This window comes from Chrysemys picta, chromosome 3 (assembly GCF_011386835.1).
Source record: "Chrysemys picta bellii isolate R12L10 chromosome 3, ASM1138683v2, whole genome shotgun sequence".
Lineage (NCBI taxonomy): Eukaryota > Metazoa > Chordata > Testudines > Emydidae > Chrysemys > Chrysemys picta.
The window spans coordinates 137,516,961-137,542,066 of NC_088793.1; the positions used below are offsets into that span (position 1 = coordinate 137,516,961).

The following is a 25,106-nucleotide window of genomic DNA, read 5'->3' on the forward strand; positions in this document are numbered from 1 at the left end:
AAACTTACTTAATTTTTAGACAATATTACATTTTAAACTGAAAAAACCCGAGACACTTTTTACAAAGGGCAGAGTGGTCGTTTTTGGTAAGTACTCCAAATTGTGTTAATACGTACAATGCTTTTAAAGGCAACTATAGAAACACTGAAATTGTCAACATTTTCTAGCTTGAAGCGCTATACCTGGATTAAAGGATAATAATTGGCACCTGGTCAAAATTCCATATCCAATCATACATAGCAGCCTGTGGCAAAGTGTTTTGCTCAATGTTGTCCTATAAAGAAGAAACACAAGGAGAAGAGGATATTTTTAAATGCAGGAAGCTAAGAGGGATTTATTATGGTCCAATTTGTATTTTAAAATCTCTCATCGTTTAGAATGGATTTCTGATAGACAAAGGTGGAATTTATCTTGGAATTTTAAACAATGGCCTAAATTCATATCTGGTATCATTTCATTTAAGAAAGTAAGGTAAATTTGGACTATAATGTCCATGATCTGAAGCTATTCTTCTGCCTTTGACTTTTCAATCTCGGATGAAGGGTTGCAGCATTTGTTCAACTGTCTAAGTGATCTGGCAAGAAGACCGAGTCATTTCAGAATAAAGAAGGTTTAGACAAAAACACTGCGACTTACCAGCATTTTCACTGGTCTCCCTGCTATTTTTGACTAAAATGAGTTTTCTTTCATAATCTATGTATATGACATCTAAAGTCTTTGGTTACAGATAGGCTTGTGATGTCATAAATTCTTCATTTTGATCCTTCAGTGAAGGATCAATTTAGAGTGACGGATGGAAATGTCCTTCTATCTGAATCTACATATGTTATTTATAAAGTGCCTATAACTTTGCCTCAAATTTGTAAGTGTCATTATTTGAAGAATAAATGATCCAAACTTGCTCCCATTGAAATCTACGCCAAAACTTCCCTGGTCATCAGTAGTGAACCATCAGGCCCAAAGTGTCAATTCTCTCCCTGGTGTAAGCCCCACTAACTGCAATAGGCTTTCACCAGGGATACATTTAGTCTAAATCTGAATGATAACTTCCCAATAAAAATCATGTGGCTGATTAATGGATCTACCCAATAATGTGTATATTTGAAGATATTTTATTATATTTTCACTTGACACACCTCCTTGTTCCTAGGACCAGCATTCTGACCTGATGCCCAGCTGCTGGTGCCCAGTACATTAATAGATCAGAAAGTGGCACAAAGGAGGTGGGTCATATAAGAAGCGCATGTCTGGACTGAAGGCATCGGTCAGCAGAAAGTTGGGTTGGTATGTATTTTGTATATGAGTTTTTGCCTCCTCTGACACAACCCCTCTCTGACCTGCTAACCAAAATCTTAACATGGTTAGCTTCCAGATATCATCCACATGGAGACTGGCCAGTGTCCTGATGTTTATGGGCAGCAGATTCTGCTTCATTTCAATCCAACTGGTTTTGGCTTCATTAGAAGTAAGATCTGGCCTTACGTTTGTACCAGGGAAAACTGTTTCTTGTCAGGATTATTTCTATTGTACACTGACAACACTTCTGTTTATCTTTCATTAGTGCTAAAGCAAAATATCAGACATTGCTTTACTATCCTTAAGTGCTATTATTATAGCAAGGTAGCATAGTGGATAACTTGGAGTTGGAATCCATGATAGAGCTCCATACAAACAAAGAAAGGCAGCTAGTTTTCAATGGATTATAAGATTAAGTTCCCTCAGACTTCAGAATCACAGTTCTAGCACTGGGTTGAATAATATTTTTCATGTCAACAATGTTTGTACAAGACAAAGTCAACTAAGCATGAGCTCTTGGGTGTTCTCTGTGTTCTTTTTCACCTCACTGTTTAAATAAATTATAAGAGAAGAAAGCTTTAATGTTGCACTGCTGATAAATCCATAGCATGAAGGTTGTATTTGTGCTTTGGCGATCACACACTAGAGAAAGCGGTTTTCAAAAAAAATGAAATTTTGGGGGTGAATACTATGTTTTCTTTTCTTAGAGTATGTCAATTATCCTAATTTGTCTTTAAAATTGCTTTCTAAGTCTGATATAACCAGAGATAACAGATCTTTAGGAGAGTTACTGTACTTGGATAGATCAGAATCTTTATTTCCTCTGGTTTTCCCTATAACTGGATGAATTTCTTCAAATAAATGTCTCCTATATATTGATATTAAAGTAATCTGAAATGGTAGAGGAGTTTATTATTTCATTCCTTTGAAGAAGATGATGTGCATATTAAAATTAATATGACAATGGTGATGCAGTATCCAGGGAAAGCAGACTTTGCTAAATCTTCCAGTACCGTAGCAATAACCTGCCATTTGTCACTGTCTCACTCTTATAAAGACCAATGTTAAAAAAGAAAAAAAGAAAAAAGGGTCAAACCAGGGAAGAATAAATAGTAGGCTTTCTATGAAAATAGCCTCTGGAATGGTCTTGCAAGAGTAGCTGAGGTAATTACATCATGTATAACATTTAAATGTAGATTGTGTTACGTTTTCATACACAAGTAGCAAAGCAGACTAACACTATAAGAATGGAAAAAGAAATAGTTCCTATGAGACCACAGTGGGTCTCTCTCCTCTGAAGCAGGCTGCAGCAATTTTGAGAACAATGGGAATGGAGTAGATGATCTCTAGTCATAGAGCTGTTCCATCTTGAACGTCTATGATTTTGCAATTACTGAATTATAATTACTAGGAATAGTCAGTCCAGTCATTCTGGCAATCTTAGGGCAACTATGAGGCTCAGCATGGACATCTCAGCTTTACATGTACAGCTTACACCTGGGATATAGCGGAGGATATATGAACAGCATGTACAATACAGATATTTTGAAGGAAAGACTATACCCACTATTTTGCAGCACGACAGCTGTCCTCTGCTGCTGGATTAAAAGGGTTAAAAGGCCCCTAATAATAGGGCTGGTCAACTTTTGGTGAAAATATCTAGTGTTCGTTTTTAAAAAAAGACCTCAAATACCTCAAAACCAAAATGTTTTGGGTTTATGGCTGAAAACTGAAAATTTTCAAATCTGAAATGCCATGACAGTGCCTTCTGGGAGTAGTTTTTCCGGAGGACCTCATGACCCCAACGCTCTACTAGCATCCACGCTTTGCAACCAGACTACATCTCCCATGATGTGCTACAGCCAGGAACCCCCACAATGCACTGCAGCAGCTCATAAAGAAGGGTGGCCATGCTGCATCATGGGTGACATAGTCTAGCCAGAGATCTTGGACTATAGGATAGAATGGGGGCATGAGGCAACCAAAGTAAACTTCCAATAGGCACCATGGCACGTTTCTGAATAGAATTTTCAGTCTTCTGTCAAATTTTTTCAACATTTCCAAATTGGTATTTTTGGGTTTTGGACAATATTTGTTGGGTTAGATTTTTCACCCCTTTCCCCCCCCCCCAAAAAAAATGTCTCATGAGCTCTTTTCAACAGCAGGATCTTGCATGAAGGACAGAGCAGCAATACAATTTAAAAGCAGTGAACCTTCTACCATTGGCTATGGACCAAGGATGACTAGCATCAAACAAACAATCACTTAATCAGTCTTCCACTCATGATCCCAACTTCCATTTTCACACTCCCAAGACAAACACAGGACATCACTGTTCAAATAAATTCTTATTGTATTGCTGGTCATCTAACAGATTTACCTGCTTCCAAACAATACATCTAAAGTCTTAGAACAGAGTAATACATGTCAAATTCTCCCCTTTTAGCATTGGGGAGAGACATGTGTGCAGAAGTGGGACAGGAAATGTGAAGAAGGCAGCTGCGACAGCTGCAGGCTCCTGTTATGCGAACCTGGCAAAAAACTCTTCCATAAGAAGAGGCTGTGTGGGCAGTGGAGCAAGACCCAAGGGGTAGCCATGCTCTCTGGGAAGGGAGCCCAGAGTCTGCAGCAAGTTGCTAGGGCTCAAGGCTTGTCTGACCTACATTGACTCCCCAAAATGTGCAGCTGTAATAAGGAAGCAAATGGCACCATGATGTATAATCCTGTTGTGCTGTTTTGGAGGAGAATAGTGGGGTCCTGATCCACAAAGGGGTGTCGCTCCCCAAATTCAGCCATAGACCCACAGGATTCGGTTTTGAGTTTCCTGCAGAATCCTTACCTATAGCACCACAAGAATCCACCAGGTGTTTGTAAATAAATTTTCTCCATTTGGGGTAAACAAAACCACAGCAGGAGTTTATTTGGGTCTAGTGGGTTTACACCTTCATAAATTCTATCCCTGGAATCTAGATTTAGCTTTGGTCACCACCATTAGTCAATATTGCCCTGAATGCTCAGTGGACATCTCAGATATATTTTTTCCATTCAAATCTTTTCCATCTGATGCAGTAGAAGCAAAATAGTTTAAATACCTTCGAAAGTAATAAACATTGCAAATTAAGTAGATCTTAAAGAGGGATGGAGGAGTGACTCAGGGCACCTGAAGTGACTGAATGTATCAGTCTGGAATACAGGGGACTCCATCCTACATTGCAGGTTAATGGATTTTCACTTTGTGCATCTTTTCTATCTTCACTGTGATCAGATTTGACTCCTCCTCATAATACTTCACACTTCCATAGCACCTTCCATCTGAAGACATCAAAGTGCTTAACTGTCATTAACAGATAAATCCTCTTCCCTGTGCAAAGCCCAAGTGACTGAGCATTGTGTAAGAGGTTACTGTGGCAATCTATGAGGGTTGGGGAGAATAGAATCCACCCCATTCCTCCCCCAAAATCAACATATGGGGGTTTGCCAGCAGATCTACAAAGTCACGGATAAACTGTCCATGTCTTTACACCAAAGCCCCTCTCTATTCTAGCATGTATAGAACACTCATAGCATATTGGCTTTGGACACTCTGAGGGCATTCAGCGTCCTCAGTCACCCTCTCTTCATGGGCTGTGAAAACACACTAGTGCTGCTGCATTCGGGATCTTCCATGTTCCCTTCCTTGGGATGGAAGAAGTAGAAGAGGAGTATTATTCCCATGGGGAAACAGAGCTGGAGAGGTTAAGCCCCTTTCCCAAGGTCTGTGGCACAAACTGGAATAGAACCCAGATGTCCTGAATCCCGGCCTGGTACGCTGACAACTAAACCTTGTGTCTGTTAAATTAAGAAATGAATAGTGTAGTCTAACTTATTTTTGCTAACAAAAAATTGTTATTTCCCCCTGTCTTAATGTTAATGTTTAAAAAGGAAAAAGTTCTAAGAAATATACTTCAAGGTTAACAATATAATAATAAACAACAACAGCAACAAACAGCTTTAGCAAATATTTTGGACAGTACTTGCTACTTGGCGTTAAACATTGGGAAGAAAATAAATCCCCTGCAGAAACACAGTACATATACCATATATGCATTGGTGGGAAGTAAGTGAGCCTGAAGTGATGTTGATTTCATAGTGGCTTTGAATGCAGTAGCCTTGAAGTGGTTTGATATGCAGAGTGCTAATTAGGGCTCAGTGAGTGAATTCTGCTTGTTCTTGCACCTGTTGCTTGTTATTCAACAGGATTGTTTAGATTCCTAATCTAAGTTTTCATTATAGAAACTACTCTTTCCACAGTTATTTGTACAGTTAAACTGTTAAAACTGAAGTTCATCCAACTGTGTTCAACAGGACTTTAACTTCAGCTTTTGGGGGGGATTCTTGAGAACAGAAGGTTTAACTTGTTATGAGCTGTTAATTTTGTCCTCTAAAATCCACCAGAAATAAAGTTATATAACCACTTTTACAAACCTGTCCTAAAAATAGGAGTCGCTCAGCCAAATGCCATTGCAATTTTTTTTTTATTTTTTTTTTTTTAAGACCTGAGACTCCAGTTTTGTCAGACCTATGGAAATGCAAACATTTCCATTGCTTTATCAGACAGACAATCAAGCAGGATCTATCTCACTGTGAGACAGACAGACATGGGTTTGTATTAGTATAATCCTCATTTGCAGGGGGAAATACTGCATATATATTTCTAACTCATGACTATTAAAAAAATAATACTATTTGTTCTTGGAGCTGATCCCTCATGGGGTTTCATAATCACAAACCATAATTAACCCAAAGCAAAGAAAGAAAGGTACAAAGGGGCACAGGTTCCAGTTAGGGATTTTTTTCATACTTTTACCCAAAGGATTTTTTTTTTGTAAGTCATGCAGTTAACTTATCTTAGAATGCTGTTCAAAATAAAACCTAGACCTACAGACACCCGATAGCTTGCTCATATTAATTTAGTTACATGCCTCATGGGAACTTGCCACATGAAGGACATATGAGCACAATATACAATATTGAGAAAATAGTAAGCTATTACTTTAAAATGATAACACTGCTACTTGCTTTGTACTGTAGATCATTTCAAATTGAATGTGCTAAATCTGGGCAGTTAAGTTTTCACAAGGAGATAACTATTGCACACACGGAATCACTTTAAAATGGGGAAAAGCTACAATCTGTTCTTTCCACTGAGTATTGTGATTCTTCTTGCACTGTGCAAATTTAGTACAGGACTAAGTATTGTTTCCTCAAAATCTGCAGGATGAGTTGAGAGATGAGGTGTATTTTTTCCTCCTTTCTAAACAGGAGGAGAAAATGACAGAACTTTAAGGGGGGGGGGGAATTAATTCCTGCAAAATAAATAACAATATCTTATAAATGTGCAGTAACTAACATCAAATTCTTCTGCTTCAGATAAGCTATGATGATCTCCATACCTGCAACCAGCTGAGGGGTTTTCTTCAGTTCCCTGTGTCCTGGAGATTATTATATATCCAATGGAGTGATTAAGTGTAGTCTCCCACTGCTGCTGCTGCTTTCAGTTCTGACTCAACCAGGCTGCTGCAGATGCCCATAAGAGCTCAATTTAAAAGAGCTGCGAATGAGGAGCGCATGCCTTGCTTTGCAGGGTCTCAGGCTAGCTTTGGTGCAGATGTGAAAGGAACACTGGAGGCTCAGCACTGACTCTTCTCAGGCACTGCGTGGGGATATCATCAAAGACTAAGCTTTCTATTGGCTCTGATCACCAAACAAATCACACCAGCCACCCCCTGCCTCCACCCGCCCCCCTCTCCACTCAGCGCTTGTTTCTCATCTAACCCACAAACATTGCAGCTACAGACACTTCAGTCGCTCGCTGTATTTCTGCTTTCCTCCTTCCAGGCTGTGGATTTACAACCGTGTGGTCAGCTTTACCATTTCTTTTAAAATCAGACTTCCAATCCAAGCCCTTGTAGGGAAATCCTCCCTGTACTAACCCACCCCAAAACAGCCCCTTTAGATCTTCTTCCTTTTATTGAAGGACCTGCAATGTTAAGAGTACATGAAGGTTGTGATTGTGTGCAATGCTTGACATTCAAACACATTGGTTTTCTTGACTTTTTTTTTTAACCCCTTACTAGTAAAATTAAAAGCTTGCAGAGCCTAATTACCTGGGGGACAAAATGGTGAAATCGTCAACTGAGCAGGACAAAGTCCTCGTTGCCTGTGTTTGCTTTGGTTTCCTTGTAGAATTTGGGCTAGTATTCCAATTTTTGTTTACTGAAGGAAAGGAAGCCATTTGTAATCTGCATCAAATCGTGCCATTTACACAGAAAAAGAAACCATGATGCCAAGGTACTTCTTCCCTGAATCTGAATTTATTTCATCAGAGCAACTGAAATGACTCCTGCTTCCTGCTGGAATATTGGGGCTGCTCTTTTTCTTTCATAGGATGGGGCAAGGTGGCTTGTAGGGTAGGATTCTTTCGCAGCCAGGGTCCTATCGTCTGAGAAAACAGACAAGCCTGTGCCTTTAGTATGACTCTCTCTTTAAACAAGAGTATAGTCAACACAGATAAATAGGTTGTTTTGGGTTCTCTTGGTGCAGGAAGATGTTGTAACATTTCCTGTAAACATGTTGGCACGATTGCCTATGAAAATTAGGAAGAACAGAATGTATCCGTGATACTAGATGCATCCTTAATTTAGGCTATGACACATACTTGACTGGGGCTGTTGAATTAAGTAAGATGCATTGGTTGTCATTAAAAGTCACCGTTTACCCAAATTTAGCACACCGTGGCATCTGACATGCAGGGAAATAGAGTTCCTGGCATACACCTGTATGCTAATAGCAGGAAAATGCTGAGTCTGAAATGGTGCCCTCTGTAGCACTTGTTTCAGCAGTTACTCTTTATTGATCAGACTGTTGGATACTCTTCCTCATTCACTTTTCAGTATGTATAGCAGTTGTCTCTTTTGGGTGTACTAATTTTTTTAATTAACTTTGGGGTTTTTCTGTCAAAAGTCAGAAAAATAAATATAGGAAATAAAAGTACTGAGAAAATTTTCAAATAGAGATATTAAGAAAAAAACTACACTGGGATTTCATTCACCATTGACCACTCCGGTTTTATGTCAGTATTGCTGAACTCAATGGAGTTGCACCACTGTAAAACAGGAATAATGCAGAAATTTATCAGGTCCTTTATTGATAATTATTTTATTTATTGCCTATCTTCCTCTCCATGGATGAAATCAAGTTATGAGCCTAGAGCCAAAGATGCATTTCCAGCCGCTTGGTTGACAGCACCTGGAACAGTTACACCAGCAGCACATCTGGTCAGTGGCCACTGCTCATCTCTATGCCCCAGCTCACACTTACATTTCCTTGTTACTTCAAGAACAGCTGTATTTCCTCCTTCATGTGACTGTTTCAGATTATCTTCCTTTCTCTTCTTTATTTCCCAAGTTACACAACAGTGAGTGTGCTGAACTGTCCCATTTTAAATGCAACAACTCTTTCAGATCCTCTTGTGCTTGCCTCTGTGGACCAACTCTCTCCAAACTACCTTTAAACTGAGCAAAGCTCACCGTATCATCCTCATGCATGAATGATACCATTTCCATTTTAATGGATGGTTGGTACTTTGTTTTTGGTTTCTGGTTTTGTTTTTTTCCCCAGAAAATGATGAGCACTAGTTAAAGCAAAAATGTTCAGCCTGGCAGGCTGCTCTGATAACATCCATTGTACCACTCCCTCCCTCAGTTCCCATTCAGCTTGCTTATTGACACTACATAGATTTTTTTCCTTATGTCTTGCCTGGCAGTGAGAAAATGCTCTGAGTCTCCTACAGCAATCTTAGTTTAGTAAATCTCTTTTGCTCTCTGATCTGACTTAAGCACTTCTTATGGTAAAATAACCTCTGACTCAACATGACTCTGTGTACCTAGTGCTGCTCTATCCCATTGTCCATTCAACTGATGTGCTATTGGATTCCTTTGCACTTTGACTGGGTTCTCCTCAGCCCAAGTTCATTTTAATAGCTTTTAACCTGTCTGTTTTATTTATGTCTGCTTAAGTGCTTATTTAATCTTTTCTTTTATAACTATAATGACCTTCCACAGATTTTTGTAATCCTTGAAGGTATGTGGGGAATTTAAAGATTTAAAAGTAGTTTGACTTGGTAAATAATTTTTATTTTTTCATTATCTGGCTTGTTTCTTTCTAAAGCAGAAAGATGATGTCTGTTCTATTTGATCATTTAGTAACGTTTATGTTACTCACATATTCATGTTTATTCATTCAACATATCTAGTCGTAAGGCTAATTGAGTATTTTGTGGTCACAGGAGTTTTATTCCTTTGCAAAGCAATTATTGAGAAGTGCCAGGTGCCTCAGGTTTTAGTCTGATGAGGATAAAATATACAATATTTACTCCTTTGGCCTGGTCTACACACAGTTTTTGCAACAATATAACTATGTTGTTTAGGGATGAGATTTTATATATAGGGCCCTACCAAATTCATGGTCTATTTTGGTCAATTTCATGGACATAGGATTTTCAAAATCATAAATTTCGTGATTTCAGCTATTTACCATATATACTCGTTCATAAGCCCAATATTTTTGGTAAAAAAGTGACACATCGAAGAGCGGGGGTTGGCTTATAAACGGGTCAACACCAAAATTTGATGATTTTAAACTCTATGGAATCATTGAATTGAATATCTAATACATTGTCATTTTGTTTACCTGGAGCATCTGCAGGCTTGGTACCACTTCCCGCAGCTCCCATTGGCTGGGAACGGCGAACCGCGGCCACAGGGAGCTGAGGGGCTCCATGCCTGCAGACGCTCCAAATAAACAAAACGTCCCGACCCGCCAGTGGCTTCCCCTGATGGGCCGGGAGCCAAAGTTTGCCGACCCCTGAAATATAGGGTCGGTTTATGAGAGTGTCATACACTTTCTGCTATTTTTACCTATCCATTTTGCGGGGTCGGCTTATAAACGAATGAACGAGTATATATGGTAAATCTGAAATGTCACGGTGTTGTAATTGTAGGGGTCCTGACCCAAAAGAAGTTGTGGGGAGGGGGCCACAAGGTTCTTGCGGGATGTGTGTGTGGCAGGACTGCTACCCTTATTTCTGTGCTGAGCTGAGCAGTTGGACAGTGGCGGCTGTTGGTCAGGCACCCAGCTCTGAAGGCAGAGCCTCCGCCAGAAGCAGTGCAGACGTAAGGATGGCAATACCATACCACACTGCTGCTGGTGGGGCGCTGCTTTCAGAGCTGGGTGCCTGGCCAACAGCCACCACTCTCCAGCGGCTCAGCTCAGAAGGCAGCACAGAAGTAAGGGTGGCAATACCACCACCCCTAAAATAAGCTTGCAACCCCTCTGCAACTCCCTTTTCGATCAGGACCCCCAATTTGAGAAAGGCTGGTCTCCCCCGTGAAATCTATATAGTATAGGGTAAAAGCACACAAAAGGCCAGATTTCATGGGGGGAGACCAGATTTCACGGTCCATGATGAGATTTTCGTGGCTGTGAATTTGGTAGTGCCCTACCTATATAGTTCTGCCAGAACACCCTCAAATTGATAGTACTATAGGCCCCAATTCAGCAATCACATGCCTATCTTTAAGCACGCAAACAGTGTCATTAATTAAATTCTACCCTATGCTGGCTTCATATCAGTGGTACTTGAATTATCCTTATATAGGATATTATCCAAATTTTTCCCTGATATATATTGGCATAGCTCCACGGATATCAATGGTTCTAAGCACACGCTTAAAATTAAAGTTAGACACATACTTAGGTACCTGGCTGAATCAGGGCTAACACTTGATCTCATATTGTTGATGTATCTCCCTTCAATTTCTGATGGAGCTGGGTCAGTTGACACCAGCAAGAAATTTGGCTTATAGCCCATGTACTGATAATTCAACTACCAGTGAAATACAGCCACCTCTGGGGTAGAATGTAGCAACTGTTTAACAGCAGACAACAACATTGCTGTGTGGGGGATGGATAGCTCAGTGGTTTGCACATTGGCCTGTTAACCCCAGGGTTGTGAGTTCAATCCCTGAGGGGCCACTTAGGGATATGGGGCAAAATCAGTACTTGGTCCTGCTAGTGAAGGCAGGGGGCTGGACTCAACTCAATGACCTTTCAGGGTCCCTTCCAGCTCTATGAGATAGGTGTATCTCCATATATATATTTTTAGTTTGCGACAAGACATGCAGAAGGACACTATATCCAGTTGAAATTGCAGAATGAATTTAGAGAAAATTAAGCATGCTATGGGGCCCACTCCATCACCATGTGTTCAAATTAGAAACAGAACTCAGAACTGTGGGGTTTGCATTCTGCTCATTTCAGCACTTTTCTGTTGATAACAACAACAGCCCTGAACCATGGCGGCATCTGTTAGTAGCTGAAACAGGGTACACTCCCTGTCATGTGACAATGGAAAAGAATCGCAGAGAGAAAAAAATTCTTCTAACACTGAACAAGGAACTTTATTCTAATAAAGAAAACAGTATTAGCCCTACAACTACACACTTTCTCTCAGGATTGTGGGAGTTTCTGAGAGTGAGGCTGTGTTTGGTATGTGCTGTGTGCACGAGTCTGTGTTTGGTTTTGGTGTTACTTGGTGTTTCTTTGTTTTAGGGAGGTTGCTCATTCCACACCCACTTTTCCTTGAAGGGCATGGGGAAGAGGGTTTCTTAGCGATATGACCTGCAAGCATGAGGGTGTGTGCCTGATGTCTACTGCACCACAGAGGATGTGTTGCTGAGTGTAAGTAAGGTTATTGACTGTGCTAATATAAAATCTGTCTCTCAATTGAGTAAATCTGTAGTGATTTTCCTGACCCAGGAGCAGTTTGTGAAACATTTGGTACAGGAGAGGCTCTGGGTCCAGGAGTCTTTTGTTGAAGTTTTCCCCTTGTTGCTCCTGCTACTAAAGTAGTTTTTTTTCCAATTGCCCCCACACCCTTTCTTTCACACTGAGACACTAGTGTCTGATCTCTCCTATTATGGGAAGGTAGTTTCTGTTGTTAGGATGATTCTGTTAGGCTTCAAGAACCCAAACATGAGGCCTGTATTGTGCCTGGGGAGGCTCCAAGCCCCAGATCCCACATTCTGTAGTTATGATGCTGGGTCCCAGCTTGGGGCAGCACTACCTACCCTTTTTGGGAAAATAGATTTGCCAGTTGCTCTCATAGAATCTCTCTCCTTCCTGGATGATGAGAATGTGGCTCAATGTTACAGTAGTTTCTCAATGTTCTTCTGAGCCGGTGGAGTCTGAGGGAGAAGAAGAGAATGTCAATGATCTCTCTGATTCCTGATGTTCCAGCCGGTCAGCTTGATAGGAAGGGTGGGTACACCCTTGCACTGTTACAGACTAGGGACCGAATGGCTAGGCAGCAGTTCTGCAGAAAAGGACCTAGGGGTTACAGTGGACGAGAAGCTGGATATGAGTCAACAGTGTGCCCTTGTTGCCAAGAAGGCTAATGGCATTCTGGGTTGTATAAGTAGGGGCATTGCCAGCAGATCGAGGGACGTGATCATTCCCCTCTATTCGACATTGGTGAGGCCTCATCTGGAGTACTGTGTCCAGTTTTGGACCCCACACTACAAGAAGGATGTTGAAAAATTGGAAAGAGTCCAGCGGAGGGCAACAAAAATGATGAGGGGGCTGGGGCACGACTTATGAGGAGAGGCTGAGGGAACTGGGATTGTTTAGTCTGCAGAAGAGAAGAATGAGGGGGATTTGATAGCTGCTTTCAACTACCTGAATGGGGGATCCAAGGAGGATGGATCTAGTCTGTTCTCAGTGATACTTGATGACAGAACAAGGAGTAATGGTCTCAAGTTGCAGTTGGGGAGGTTTAGGTTGGATATTAGGAAAAACTTTTTCACTAGGAGGGTGGTGAAGCACTGGAATGGGTTACCTAGGGAGGTGGTGGAATCTCCTTCCTTAGAGTTTTTAAGGTCAGGCTTGACAAAGCCGTGGCTGGGATGATTTAGTTGGGAATTGGTCCTGCTTTGAGCAGAGGGTTGGACTAGATGACCTCCTGAGGTCCCTTCTAACCCTGATATTCTATGATTCTCTGATACAGGGTGAAGGAGATCAGTGACTTTTTGGATAGCACTAAAGGCAAGCAGGGAGTAGAGATTAAGGTGTATTTCCCCAATTTACAGCACTGTGTAAACTCAGCTGCCCTTGTCTTGAGACATACCTCAGTTGATTGTAGGAAACATTTCCATCTCAAAGAATTGTTGAGCAAGATGAGGAAGTGTGCTGGGATTGTTAAAGATATATCAACTTCACTTTGTTCAAACTACCTCCACTTTCTATGGTTTCTCTGCTGTGTGACACTGTCCTTTTAGTCTCTATGGTGCTGCTCAACTTTGCCTCTCTAAACAATAATGGATGCTAGGATGGTCATAAAAGGGCACAACTCTTTGAATTTTTCAGACAAACACAGGCTCATGTTGTCCTTATGCAAGAGACACATTCAGACGTTGATAATCAGGGGAATTGACTGAAGGAATAGGGCGGGGAATCTTTCTTGAATCGTGGCTCTAGTGTACTGCTGAGGTAACTGTTCTCTTTTCCTAGGATGCAGGGACACAGATCCTCTTTCTGAAGGAGATTGTGCAGGGTTGCTCCTCCAAGTGGGAACATGTATTGACACTACTGTATTTAATTTTTGTGCTATGTATGCCTCTAATCTGGGGTGAGATCGTGGCTCTTTTCTGCAGACACTTTCCCATGCTATGCTTGGCTTTGAGCCTGATACTATTATTGTCCTATCAGGGGATTTCAGTTGCACTGTATATTATGTTTTAGATAGGAACCAAGAGGAGACACACCCTCATTCAGCCAGGGAACTGTATTGTCTCCTGAAGACTTTTGTGCTAGTAGATCTTCGGATGTTGTCTCACCCCACTGCTGGGCAGTACTCATGACTGAAGGCTACTCCCAACCAGGTCTCAGGAGCTAGACTGGATCACTTTTATACCATGAAGGCCAGTGTGAATATGTTTGTTTGGTCTTGTATGTCTCCACTCACTTGTCTGGTCATTATTATGCATCTGTCCGTGTGTCTGTCTTCCTGCCCATGCTTCCCACTGGCACTTTAATACCAAATTATTACAGGACTTGAATTTCATCCAGATGTTTGCTGTGTTTGGGGAGCGCTGGCAGCAGCACAAGCCCCTGTCTGAGTTCCTGAGACACTGTTGAGATGTCAGAAAGGTCCATATCCAACTGTTCTGCCACCAGCATACCCAGGCTGCCACGCAATCCTTGTATCAAACTATGAGTGCCCTGAATTGAGACCACTTGGGCCTTCCTGGCAGCCTTGATGTGGGAAACCCAGTGCAGATTCACCAAACCTTAAATGAGAAGTGCCGGCTCCTGTGATGCTTCTTGGAAGAGAATGTGCAAGGAGCCCTGATTCAGGCCCATTTTACTCAGCTGCATGAAATTAACACTCCCACAAGGTTCTTTTTTGAGTTGGAGAAAAAAAGTCTACAGACAGAGGACAGCTTTTTTTGCCTACGGCTGCCAGATAAGAACGGCCATACTGGTTCAGACCAATGATCCATCTAGCCCAGTATCCTGCCTTCTGACAGGGGCCAATGCCAGGTGCTTCAGAGGGAATGAACTGAACAGGTAATCATCAAGTGATCCTTCCCCTGTCGCCCATTCTCAGCTTCTGGCAAACAGAGGCTAGGGACACTTCAGAGCATGGTTTTGCATCCCCGTCCATCATGATTAATAACCATTGGTGGATCTATCCTCCATGAATTTATCTAGCTCTTTTTGAACCCTGTTATAGTCTTGGCCTTCACAACATTCTCTGGCAAAGAGTTCCACATGTTGCTGCGCATCGTGTGAAGAAATACTTCCTTTTGTTTGTTTTAAACCTGCTGCCTATTAATTTCATTTGGTGACCTCTAGTTCTTGTGTTATGAGAAGGAGTAAATAACACTTCCTTATTTACTTCTCCACACCAGTCATGATTTTATAGACCTCTATCATATCCTCCCTTAGTCTTCTCTTTTCCAAGATGAAAAGTCCCAGTCTTATTAATCACTCCTCACATAGAAGCTGTTCCATAACCCTAATAATTTTTCTTGCTCTTTTCAGAACCTTTTCCAATTCCCTTTTGAAATGGGGCGACCACATCTGCAGGCAGTATTCAAGATGTGGGCATACCATGGATTTATATAGATGCAATATGATATTTTCTGTCTTATTTTCTATCCCTTTCCTAATGATTTCCAACATTCTGTTCTCTTTTTTGACTGCCGCTGCACACTGAGCGGACATTTTCAGAGAACTATCCACAATGACTCCAAGATCTCTTTCTTGAGTGGTAACAGCTAATTTAGACCCCATCATTTTATATGTACAATTGGGATTATGTTTTTCAAAGTGCATTTATCAACATTTATGCATGGTCATCGGATGGCTGATCGTGCTGAGATTTGGAAAACAGCTGTTTCTTTTTACAGTACTCTGTATTCGCCTGAAGCTTGTGACATGCTGGCAGTGGAGGCGCTGCACTAGGGGTTATCCCATCTGACTGGCGAGGAACAGCGGGGCCTGGATGCCCTGTTGTCACTGCAGAAACTCTCGGTTGCAGTCCAGCAGCTCTTTACAGGCAAGGTATCAGGAGGCTGCCATCTGATGCTCCTGGAGAAATTCTGTGCCACTGCATGCACACACAACTAATGAGCCACGCATATTTTTATTTTTGTGTGCAGAAAAAGCTTCTGTTGAAAAGTTGCTGCAGTTCTGCCTTTTGCCCAACAGAGGGTGGTGGGGCAATAGAATGCAGCAGCTGCTCCCAATTAGGCTACGTCTTCACTACCCGCCTGAATCGGCGGGTAGAAATCAATCTCTCGGGGATCGAATTATCGCGTCTTGTTGGGACGTGACAATTGATCCCCGAATCGACGCTTGTACTCCACCAGCGCAGGTAGGAATAAGCGCCGTCGACGGGGGAGCCGCGGAGGTCGATTTGCTGCCGTCCAAACAGCGGGGTAAGTCGGCTCGGATACGTCAAATTCAGCTACGCTATTCGCATAGCTGAATTTGCGTATCTTAAATCGACCCCCCTCCCCCCCGTAGTGAAGACGTAGCCTCAGGGAAGAGAAAGAGCCTGCCTTCTTCACAGTGCCAGATCAGGAGAGAGGGGCTATGGGGGGTCAGAGAGGCTCATAAGGGCTGGTGGGGGGAGGACAGACTAGAGAAGGGGCTCAATGGGAGTGGAGGTGCAGGGCCATTGGGGGGAAGGCGGTGCAGGTCCACATGGGCAGAGGGGTGGCTGAGAGGGGGCACAAAGATACACGGGGATAGGGGAAGGGGACGCAGGACAACGTAGGGACAGGGGGTGGCTGAGTGGGGGCACATAGACACATGGGGATAGGGGGCAGGGCCACATGGGCATGGGGGGAGTGGGTGTCTGAGTGGAGGTGGAGGGACACATGTGCCTGACTGAATGGGAGGGCCTAGAGGGTCAGCCAGGGTCTGCATGGGGAAAGCTCCCTAACAGTCCCTCCCTGCTCCCCCCCAAAAACCTGTTCCATACTTTTCCCACCTATACCCAGCAACCCTCCAAGTTCACACCCAGGCTCCTTCCCAACAATTATTTCCCTCTTCCTCAGCTCCTCCATTACCACTGACTCCCCGCCGCCTTTGCACTGCTTCTGGGGCAGAGGGGGTGCAGAAAATATGGTTGTGTATTGTAGTTTAAATGAATTATTACTCAGACTTCTGTATTAATATGCCAAATAAGGAATCTATTTGGCAAAAACATTTTCTGAATCTTTTTTTGTTGTCTATATTGTTACAGACATACTTGCTGACAGGTATTTTAAAATAAACGACCAAAAATAATTGAAACTCGTGTGATGATATTTTGTTATTTTGACAAAATATGCAGAATTTTGCAGAATTTTTAATTTTTTGTTTCAGAATTGCCCCAGGAGTAAGAATCTGAATTTTACAAGCATTTTTGGCATCTTAACAGTCCTGACCTTTTGCTAGTGGTGCCAGAGTGTTCTCAAGAGAAAGAGCTGCCCCTCAGTTGCCACAGAGCTGCGATCACCCTGCTGCACACAAAAGGGGATCTCTGTGACTTACAGAGCTGGATACCTATTTCCCTTCTCTGCTCTGATTCTAAGATTTTTATCTAGGGTCTTAGCCAAAAGGCTGAAGGACTGTCTGGACTCTGCAATACACACTGATCAAACATATTGTATTCTTACCCACTGCATTTTTTTTTTTTTTTTTAATTCATGATGTTTTTATGGTTAACAAACTTTGGAATCCATATGTGGGGCTTGTTTCAATGGACCAGGAGAAAGGTTTTGATAGCGTTAACCATTGTCATGTTTTTAAAATGATAGAAGCTTTTGGGATTGGGCTAGTGTTCTCTTCATATATTTTTTATCATGCCATACCATTTGTAATGTCCCAAAGATTAATGGGGATGTTAGCTGCTGCTTCTCAGTTTGCAAGGGCATTCATCAGAGGTGTCCTCTTCTTGGATGGTGTATGCTCTTAGGTTGGAGCCATTCCTGCATCTCCTTAGAAGCCTTCTGACTGGCCTTTCTGTGCCGGGGGGCTGGATGCTTTCCCACATCTGTTGGCCTATACTGATATCTCAGTTTTTATCACATCTGATAGTGAGATGCAGGTACTTTGCACTTGTTTAACTGCCTCCATAAGCTGAGCTAAGAGCAATTTGATCTTACTGAGCTCTCGGCAGTGTAGTGGTCCTCCTTTGTTGCCCCAGCAATTTAATGGGGGCACCACTGGGATTAAGGTGTTGGAAGGTCTGTTTCGGATCTGAACAATATACATTAAGGAACTGGGAGGGGGCTGAGGAAAAGATGCAAGGCTGCTGTAGAAATGGCACTGGCTCCTTCCTGGACTCTCATTTTGGGGATGGGTTTTGATTGCCAATAACCTTGTGGCCTCAATGTTGTGGCATCAGCTAGTATTTCTGAACCCTCCTCCGGGCCTTATGGACTAGATTCAGACACATATTAACCAGGGTTTTGATTTTGTTTTTTAATAGTTACCGCTGGTTGCACCGTGCTTTTGCTGTTTCTGCCATTAGATGAAGAGGGCCAAGGCTCACTGATTTATTCAGCAAGGTGGCCCCCTTTTGCCACTCATCTGTTGGCAGTTGCTATATTCTGACTCCCTGCTGGCCAGGATGTCCCCTGTCTTCTCTCCCCTTCCTAGTCCTGGAGGGATGAGCATTGACTCCCACCTATTTTTGTTGGCACCTGGTCGATTACCAAGTCTAGTTTTGCTTCCAGTCTACAACAATATTTTTAATTCCTGGCACTTTCTGTGAAGTGCATGACTGGATCAAGCATTTTCCAGTTTATGGCTGTGGGAAGATCTGTAGTTGCAGAGAGTTTTTGCAGGGATTGTTCTTCCGGAACAGAATTGTGTGTTTCCCGCACTAGCTGACTCCCCTTTTGTGCAGGAGCTGCTTGTACAACCAGGCAGATTGTTGTCCTGGAAGGGTTTGGTAAATGTTACTTTTTCAACTATGACCAAGAAGAAGCAGCGGCACCGGAGGCAGCAAACAGGGCGGCTAACAGGGGAGTTTGAGAGGGAGTTTGCAGGGGGAGGTAAGGGGGGAGGCAAGAGAGCGCGGTGTGGCGTGTGTTCTGAGTCCACAGGTGCAGTGGGCAGAGATCGCAGCAGCCATGAGCCAAGCAGCAGCAGCAGCAGACAGAATGCAGATGACTGCATGTGGAAGCTGTGGTATGTATATGGTCCTAGCAGGGGAGCCGGAACACAGGTATGTGTGTATGAAGTGTCGCCTGATAGAGTTACTGGAGGAAAAGATTAAGGGGCTGCAGATGCAGGTAGATACCCTGGTGGAGTTTAGGCGGGGGTTTGAGCAGCTGATGGAAGGCAGGCAAGGGGAGGCTGAAGGAGAATGCCCTATGGTGGAGGTAGAGGCAGAAGGAGAGGATGGTGAGAGGGGAATGGAAGGGGGAGAACATGGGAGGTGGAAGCATGTGACTGTGAGAAGCAGGCCAAGGAAAAGAAGGGCCAGTGAGGGGGGAATAGAACTCAGGAATAGGTTCGAGTGTTTGGATACCGAGGTAGGGGGGCAGCAGGTGGCGACTGAAGGTGGAAGGGTGAGGAAGAAGAGAAGAGCTGCTAGTCCAAGAGAGAGGGGGGAGGATTTGATGGAGACAGCACCAATTCTGGGCCCCGTGAGGATTCATGAAGGCATAAGGGAAGATAGGAATAGGCACAGGTCAGGACTAGAGGGATCGGAGACTAGATTACTAGATCGCACTGTTGCCAGGCGACGGCAGGTGTATGTAATTGGAGACTCTTTACTGAGGAGATTGGATAGGCCTGTGACCAGGGCGGACCCGGAGAACAGAAGGGTGTGCTGTCTACCGGGCGCAAAGATACGCGATGTGGACCTGCGATTGAAAAGGATCCTACAAGGAGCAGGTAAGAACCCCCTGATAATCCTTCATGTAGGAACGAATGATACGGCTAGGTTCTCGTTAGAGAGGATCAAGGGAGATTATGCCAGTCTGGGGAAGACGCTCAAGGAGATAGAGGCACAGATTATCTTTAGTGGGATTCTGCCCGTTCCGAGGGAAGGGCAGCAAAGGGCTGATAGGATTGTGAGAATAAATAGTTGGCTAAGGGAGTGGTGCTATAAGGAGGGCTTTGGGATGTATGGCCACTGGGAGGCTTTCGGGGACAGACACCTGTTCTCGCGGGATGGGCTTCACCTGAGTAGGGAAGGAAATAGACTTTTGGGAGGGAGGCTGGCTCATCTTATCAAAAGAGCTTTAAACTAGCAAGTTTGGGGAGACGGTTGGGAGATGCACAGTTAATCTCCACGCCAGATTCCAGTATGGAGAAGGTGAGTAAAATGAGAGGAGAGATAGCTGTGGAGATGAGATTGGACATAGGAAGGACAGGAGGGACGGACACTAGGAGGCCCGCAACATATAGTGCTGCTAATGGGAGACGGGCTAAACGACATACATTAGGGTGTCTATACACCAATGCCAGAAGCCTAGGTAATAAAATGGAGGAATTGGAGCTCCTGGTCCAAGAGCTGAAACCAGATATCGTAGGAATAACGGAAACGTGGTGGAATGACAGTCACGACTGGAACACAGGTATGGAGGGGTATGTGCTGTTTAGGAAAGACCGGAACAGAGGTAAAGGTGGGGGGGTGGCATTGTATGTCAATAGTGAAATAAACTGTAAAGAAATAATAGTGGATGGATTAGACAACTCAGAGTCCGTCTGGGCAATACTTACAATGGGTAATAGGACTTCTAGAGCCTCTCCGGGGATAGTGCTTGGAGTGTGCTATAGACCGCCAGGATCGACCCAGGATATGGATAAGGAACTATTTAATGTGCTTAGAGAAGTAATAAGCAATAGAAACTGTGTAATTATGGGGGACTTTAATTTCCCAGAAATAGATTGGGGAACAAACGCTAGTAGCAATAATAGGGCTCAGATGTTCCTAGATGTGCTTGATGATCAATTCCTCCATCAAGTGGTAGCTGAACCGACGAGGGGGGAGGCCATTTTAGATTTGATTCTGGTAAGTAGTGAGGACCTCGTTGAGGAAGTGGTAGTAGGGGACAATTTGGGCTCCAGTGATCATGAGCTAATTCGGTTTAAAATACAGGGAAGGAGTAACAGAATTAAGTCAAAGACTAGGGTTTATAATTTTAAAAAGGCCAATTTTAACAAATTAAGGGGACTGGTAAGGGAAGTGGATTGGGCAAACGTATTAATGGATTTAAAGGCAGAAGAAGCCTGGGATTACTTTAAGTTAAAGATGCATGAGCTGTCGGAGGCCTGTATTCCCAAAAAGGGAAAAAGATTACCAAGCAAGAGATTTAGACCGAGCTGGATGAGCGACCGACTCAAAGGGGCGATCAGGAAAAAACAGAAAGCGTACAAAGAGTGGAAGAGGGGAGGGATCAGTAAGGAAATGTACCAAAGCGAAGTCAGAGAATGTAGAGATAGAGTGAGAAAGGCCAAAGGCCGTGTAGAATTGGACCTAGCGAGGGGAATTAAAAGCAATAGTAAGAGGTTTTACAGCCACATAAACAGGAAGAAAGCAAAGAAAGAAGAAGTGGGACCGCTGAAGACTACTGCCGGAGAGGAGATTAAAGACAATCTAGGCATGGCGCAATATCTCAATGAATATTTTGCGTCGGTGTTTAATGAGGCCAATGAAGGGATTAGGGATACTAGCACCATTACAGAGGGGCGTTCGGGATGGGGGATTACCGTATCCGAGGTAGAAACAAAACTTGAACGCCTTAATGGGGCTAAGTCGGGAGGACCGGACGATCTTCATCCGAGAATATTGAAGGAATTGGCGCGGGAAATAGCGGGCCCGTTAGCGATAATATTTAATGAATCTGTAAACTCGGGGGTGGTCCCGTTAGACTGGAGAATAGCTAATGTGGTTCCTATTTTCAAAAAAGGGAAAAAAAGTGATCCGGGTAACTACAGGCCTGTTAGTTTAACATCTGTAGTGTGCAAGGTGTTAGAGAAAATTTTGAAGGAGAAATTAGTTGAGGACCTGGAGGGTAGTGGCAATTGCGATAATTTACAACATGGTTTTACGAAGGGCAGATCGTGCCAAACGAATCTGATCTCCTTCTTTGAGAAGGTAACGGATTTATTAGATAAGGGAAATGCGGTGGACCTAATATACCTGGATTTCAGTAAAGCGTTTGATACTGTACCCCATGAGGAATTATTGGTTAAACTGAAAAACATGGGGATCGATTTGAAAATCCAGAGATGGATAAGGAATTGGTTAATGGGGAGAATGCAGCGGGTCGTATTGAAGGGTGAACTGTCAGGTTGGAGGGAGGTTACCAGTGGAGTTCCCCAAGGTTCGGTTTTGGGACCCATTTTATTTAATCTATTTATAACTGACCTCGGAACCGATTGCAGGAGTAGGCTGGTAAAGTTTGCGGATGATACGAAGGTGGGAGGCGTTGTAAATTCGGAAGAGGATAGGGATATCCTGCAGGGAGACTTGAATGAGCTTGTGAATTGGAGTGTCAGAAATAGGATGAAATTTAATAGTGAAAAGTGTAAGGTGATGCATTTGGGGATGACCAATAACAATTTTAGTTACAAGATGGGGACGCATTGGTTAGAAGTAACGGAAGAGGAGAAGGACCTAGGGGTCCTTGTAGACCGCAGGATGACTATGAGTCGACAGTGTGACGTGGCGGTGAAAAAAGCCAATGCTGTCTTGGGATGCATTAGGCGAGGTATATCTAGTAGGGATAAGGAGGTCCTGCTTCCGTTGTACAAGGCGCTGGTGAGACCTCATTTGGAGTACTGTGTGCAGTTCTGGTCTCCCATGTTTAAAAAAGATGAACTCAAACTGGAACGGGTGCAGAGAAGGGCCACTAGGATGATCAGAGGAATGGAAAAGCTGTCGTATGAAAGGAGACTAGAGGAGCTTGGGTTGTTTAGTCTGACCAAGCGAAGGCTGAGGGGTGATATGATTGCTATCTTTAAATATATTAGAGGGATTAATACAAGGGAGGGAGATGAATTATTCCAGCTTAGTACTAACGTGGATACGAGAACGAATGGATATAAACTGGCCGTGGGGAAGTTCAGGCTTGAAATTAGACGAAGGTTTCTGACCGTTAGAGGGGTGAAATATTGGAACGGCCTTCCGAGGGAAACGGTGGGGGCGAGGGACTTGTCTGGCTTTAAGATTAAGTTAGATAAGTTTATGGAGGGAATGGTTTAATGGTAAAACATAGTTGTCAAGGAAAACCAAGCAATGGTAGGTAAATAGCATAATGGCTAAAAGGGGTCAGGATGGAGACTCTTGCCTATATGCTCGGGGTCTTACTGATCGCCATATTTGGGGTCGGGAAGGAATTTTCCTCCAGGGCAGATTGGCTGAGCCTCTGGAGGTTTTTCGCCTTCCTCCGCAGCATGGGGCAGGGATCTCTAGCAGGAGGGTCTCTGCCGATTGAGGTCACTAATAACAGGATTGGGGACTTCAGCAGCAGAGTCCAGGGAAGGGGCGGGGATGGTTTTATGGCCTGCAGCGTGCAGGGGGTCAGACCAGATGATCATAATGGTCCCTTCTGACCTTAAAGTCTATGAGTCTATGAGTCTATGAGTCTATGTGTGTCAAGGTGCAGCATTACGCCACCCTCTCTTATCTCCCTCGTACAGCCTGGAGGATTCCCTCTATCTCTGGGTGACTCTGTGTCTCTGGCTTGGAGGATGTTGTACAAACCTCCTCTTCCAAAGGGCTCGGGTGACTTGCAGTGGAAGGTCCTGCATAGCTTCATAGCAAATTTTGCCACCTCACTGTTCACCCCCTTTTCTAAATTATTTATGAATACATTGAATAGCACAAGTCCCAGTACATATCCTGGGGGGGACCCTGTTATTTACTTGTCACCACTGTGAAAACTGTCCATTTAGTCTTATCTTTTAACCAGCTACTGATCCATGAGAGGAACTTTCCTCTTATCCCAGTCCTGGCTTCCTGTTTCTCTCAGAGGTGATTGAAATCATCAGTGGTTTAAACACCAGATTTTTGAAAGCCTTCCCAAGAAGACCTAAAAGGGAAGATGTGCTGCTACACTCCAGCTCATCCCAAAGGAAGAGAGACTTCAGGAGATAATACATAAAGGGAAAACCACCCAAACCAGGATCTGCTGCCGCAGCTTGAAGACATCTCCAGTCCTTCCAAGGGGCATGAAGAAATGATATGAGAAGACCGCTATCCACCTGCTACATCCCTGACCCACATCCTAAAATACCACCTCATAAAAGACCTTGTCTAGCTGCTGTCTATCTAGGCTTTTATCCTGCCATTGGGAACCACTACAGTTGTCTGTGACTGGGAGCATGTTTCTTTGACTCATATGCTTGTCAGCCACTGCAGGGAAAGCCACCGGGACATTGAAGAAGGTTGTGTTGTGTAGGAAGGGGAAGGGAGACAATGAGGGAGGATACTCAAAACAAGCAATCATAAAAAGTATAGTGTTTCTGCTAACTGCATGGTAATTTAAAGTGACAAGAGTCCTGTGAGAGATTTGTTAAATATGGCAGACACCTGGTAGCAATTTAATATGCACAGCAAACAAAAGAAAGGGAAATGTATTAATGTCACACATGGTGCAATTCAACTGGCTAGTTTAATTAAAGCTGGCATTACCCCATTTTGATAATGGAATTGAATGTTTTAGGAAATATTTTCTGACAGTGTTGGCTTCATACATGTGGACAGTGCCATTTCAAACACGCTTATGGTAATAAAAGACAACTGAGGCTGCTGAATAGAGACAACATAGGAGAGAGTAGGCTCCTACTGAACCTAGATGCGCAGGGATACAGCACAGAAGCTTGTATATTACAACACTCATCATACCAGGCACATAATTCATTTTAACTGATTGATTGTCCTTTTTCTTGTGTGATGAGACAGGGTGAACAGAAATCCCCCATCTACTGTACCCATACCATTCATTATTTTGTGTACTCCTGTCATATTCACTCTCATAAAGCTCCTAGCACTTTATTCATTTATTAGGGTATATATATGATTTTAATAGTATGGTTATGAGCTGGGTTGAACCTTAGTATGGGTTGTGTTAAAGCTACATTGAAAGTGAGGTGTGAATACATACTTCACTTAAGATACTTGTAAGAGACAGTTAAGGGGCCATGTCAAAAACAAAGCGTTATAGCATCTACCCCAAAATTAGTACCATGGGGGC

At 43.2% G+C, this 25,106-nt stretch overlaps 1 protein-coding gene across 5 annotated transcripts in view; it reads right to left on the reverse strand.

Annotated features, from left to right (window-relative positions):
* The window catches only part of GREM2 (gremlin 2, DAN family BMP antagonist), a 50,371-nt gene extending 43,392 nt beyond the window's left edge, over nt 1-6,979 (reverse strand). For 2 of the 5 annotated variants that reach the window (XM_005300512.4, XM_065589097.1), the window contains exons 1-2: nt 6,729-6,979; nt 183-274 (exon numbers count right to left, since the gene is read on the reverse strand). Coding sequence is in view for 1 of the 5 variants with exons in the window: in XM_065589096.1 (XP_065445168.1) it covers nt 6,686-6,726 (41 nt within the window). In the remaining 4 variants the exon portion in view is untranslated. Of the gene's footprint in view, nt 1-182; nt 275-6,685 lie in introns of all 5 variants that reach the window. The other 3 variants (XM_065589099.1, XM_065589096.1, XM_005300511.4) reach the window with 3 other exon arrangements.
* Nucleotides 6,980-25,106: the final 18,127 nt, after the last annotated feature.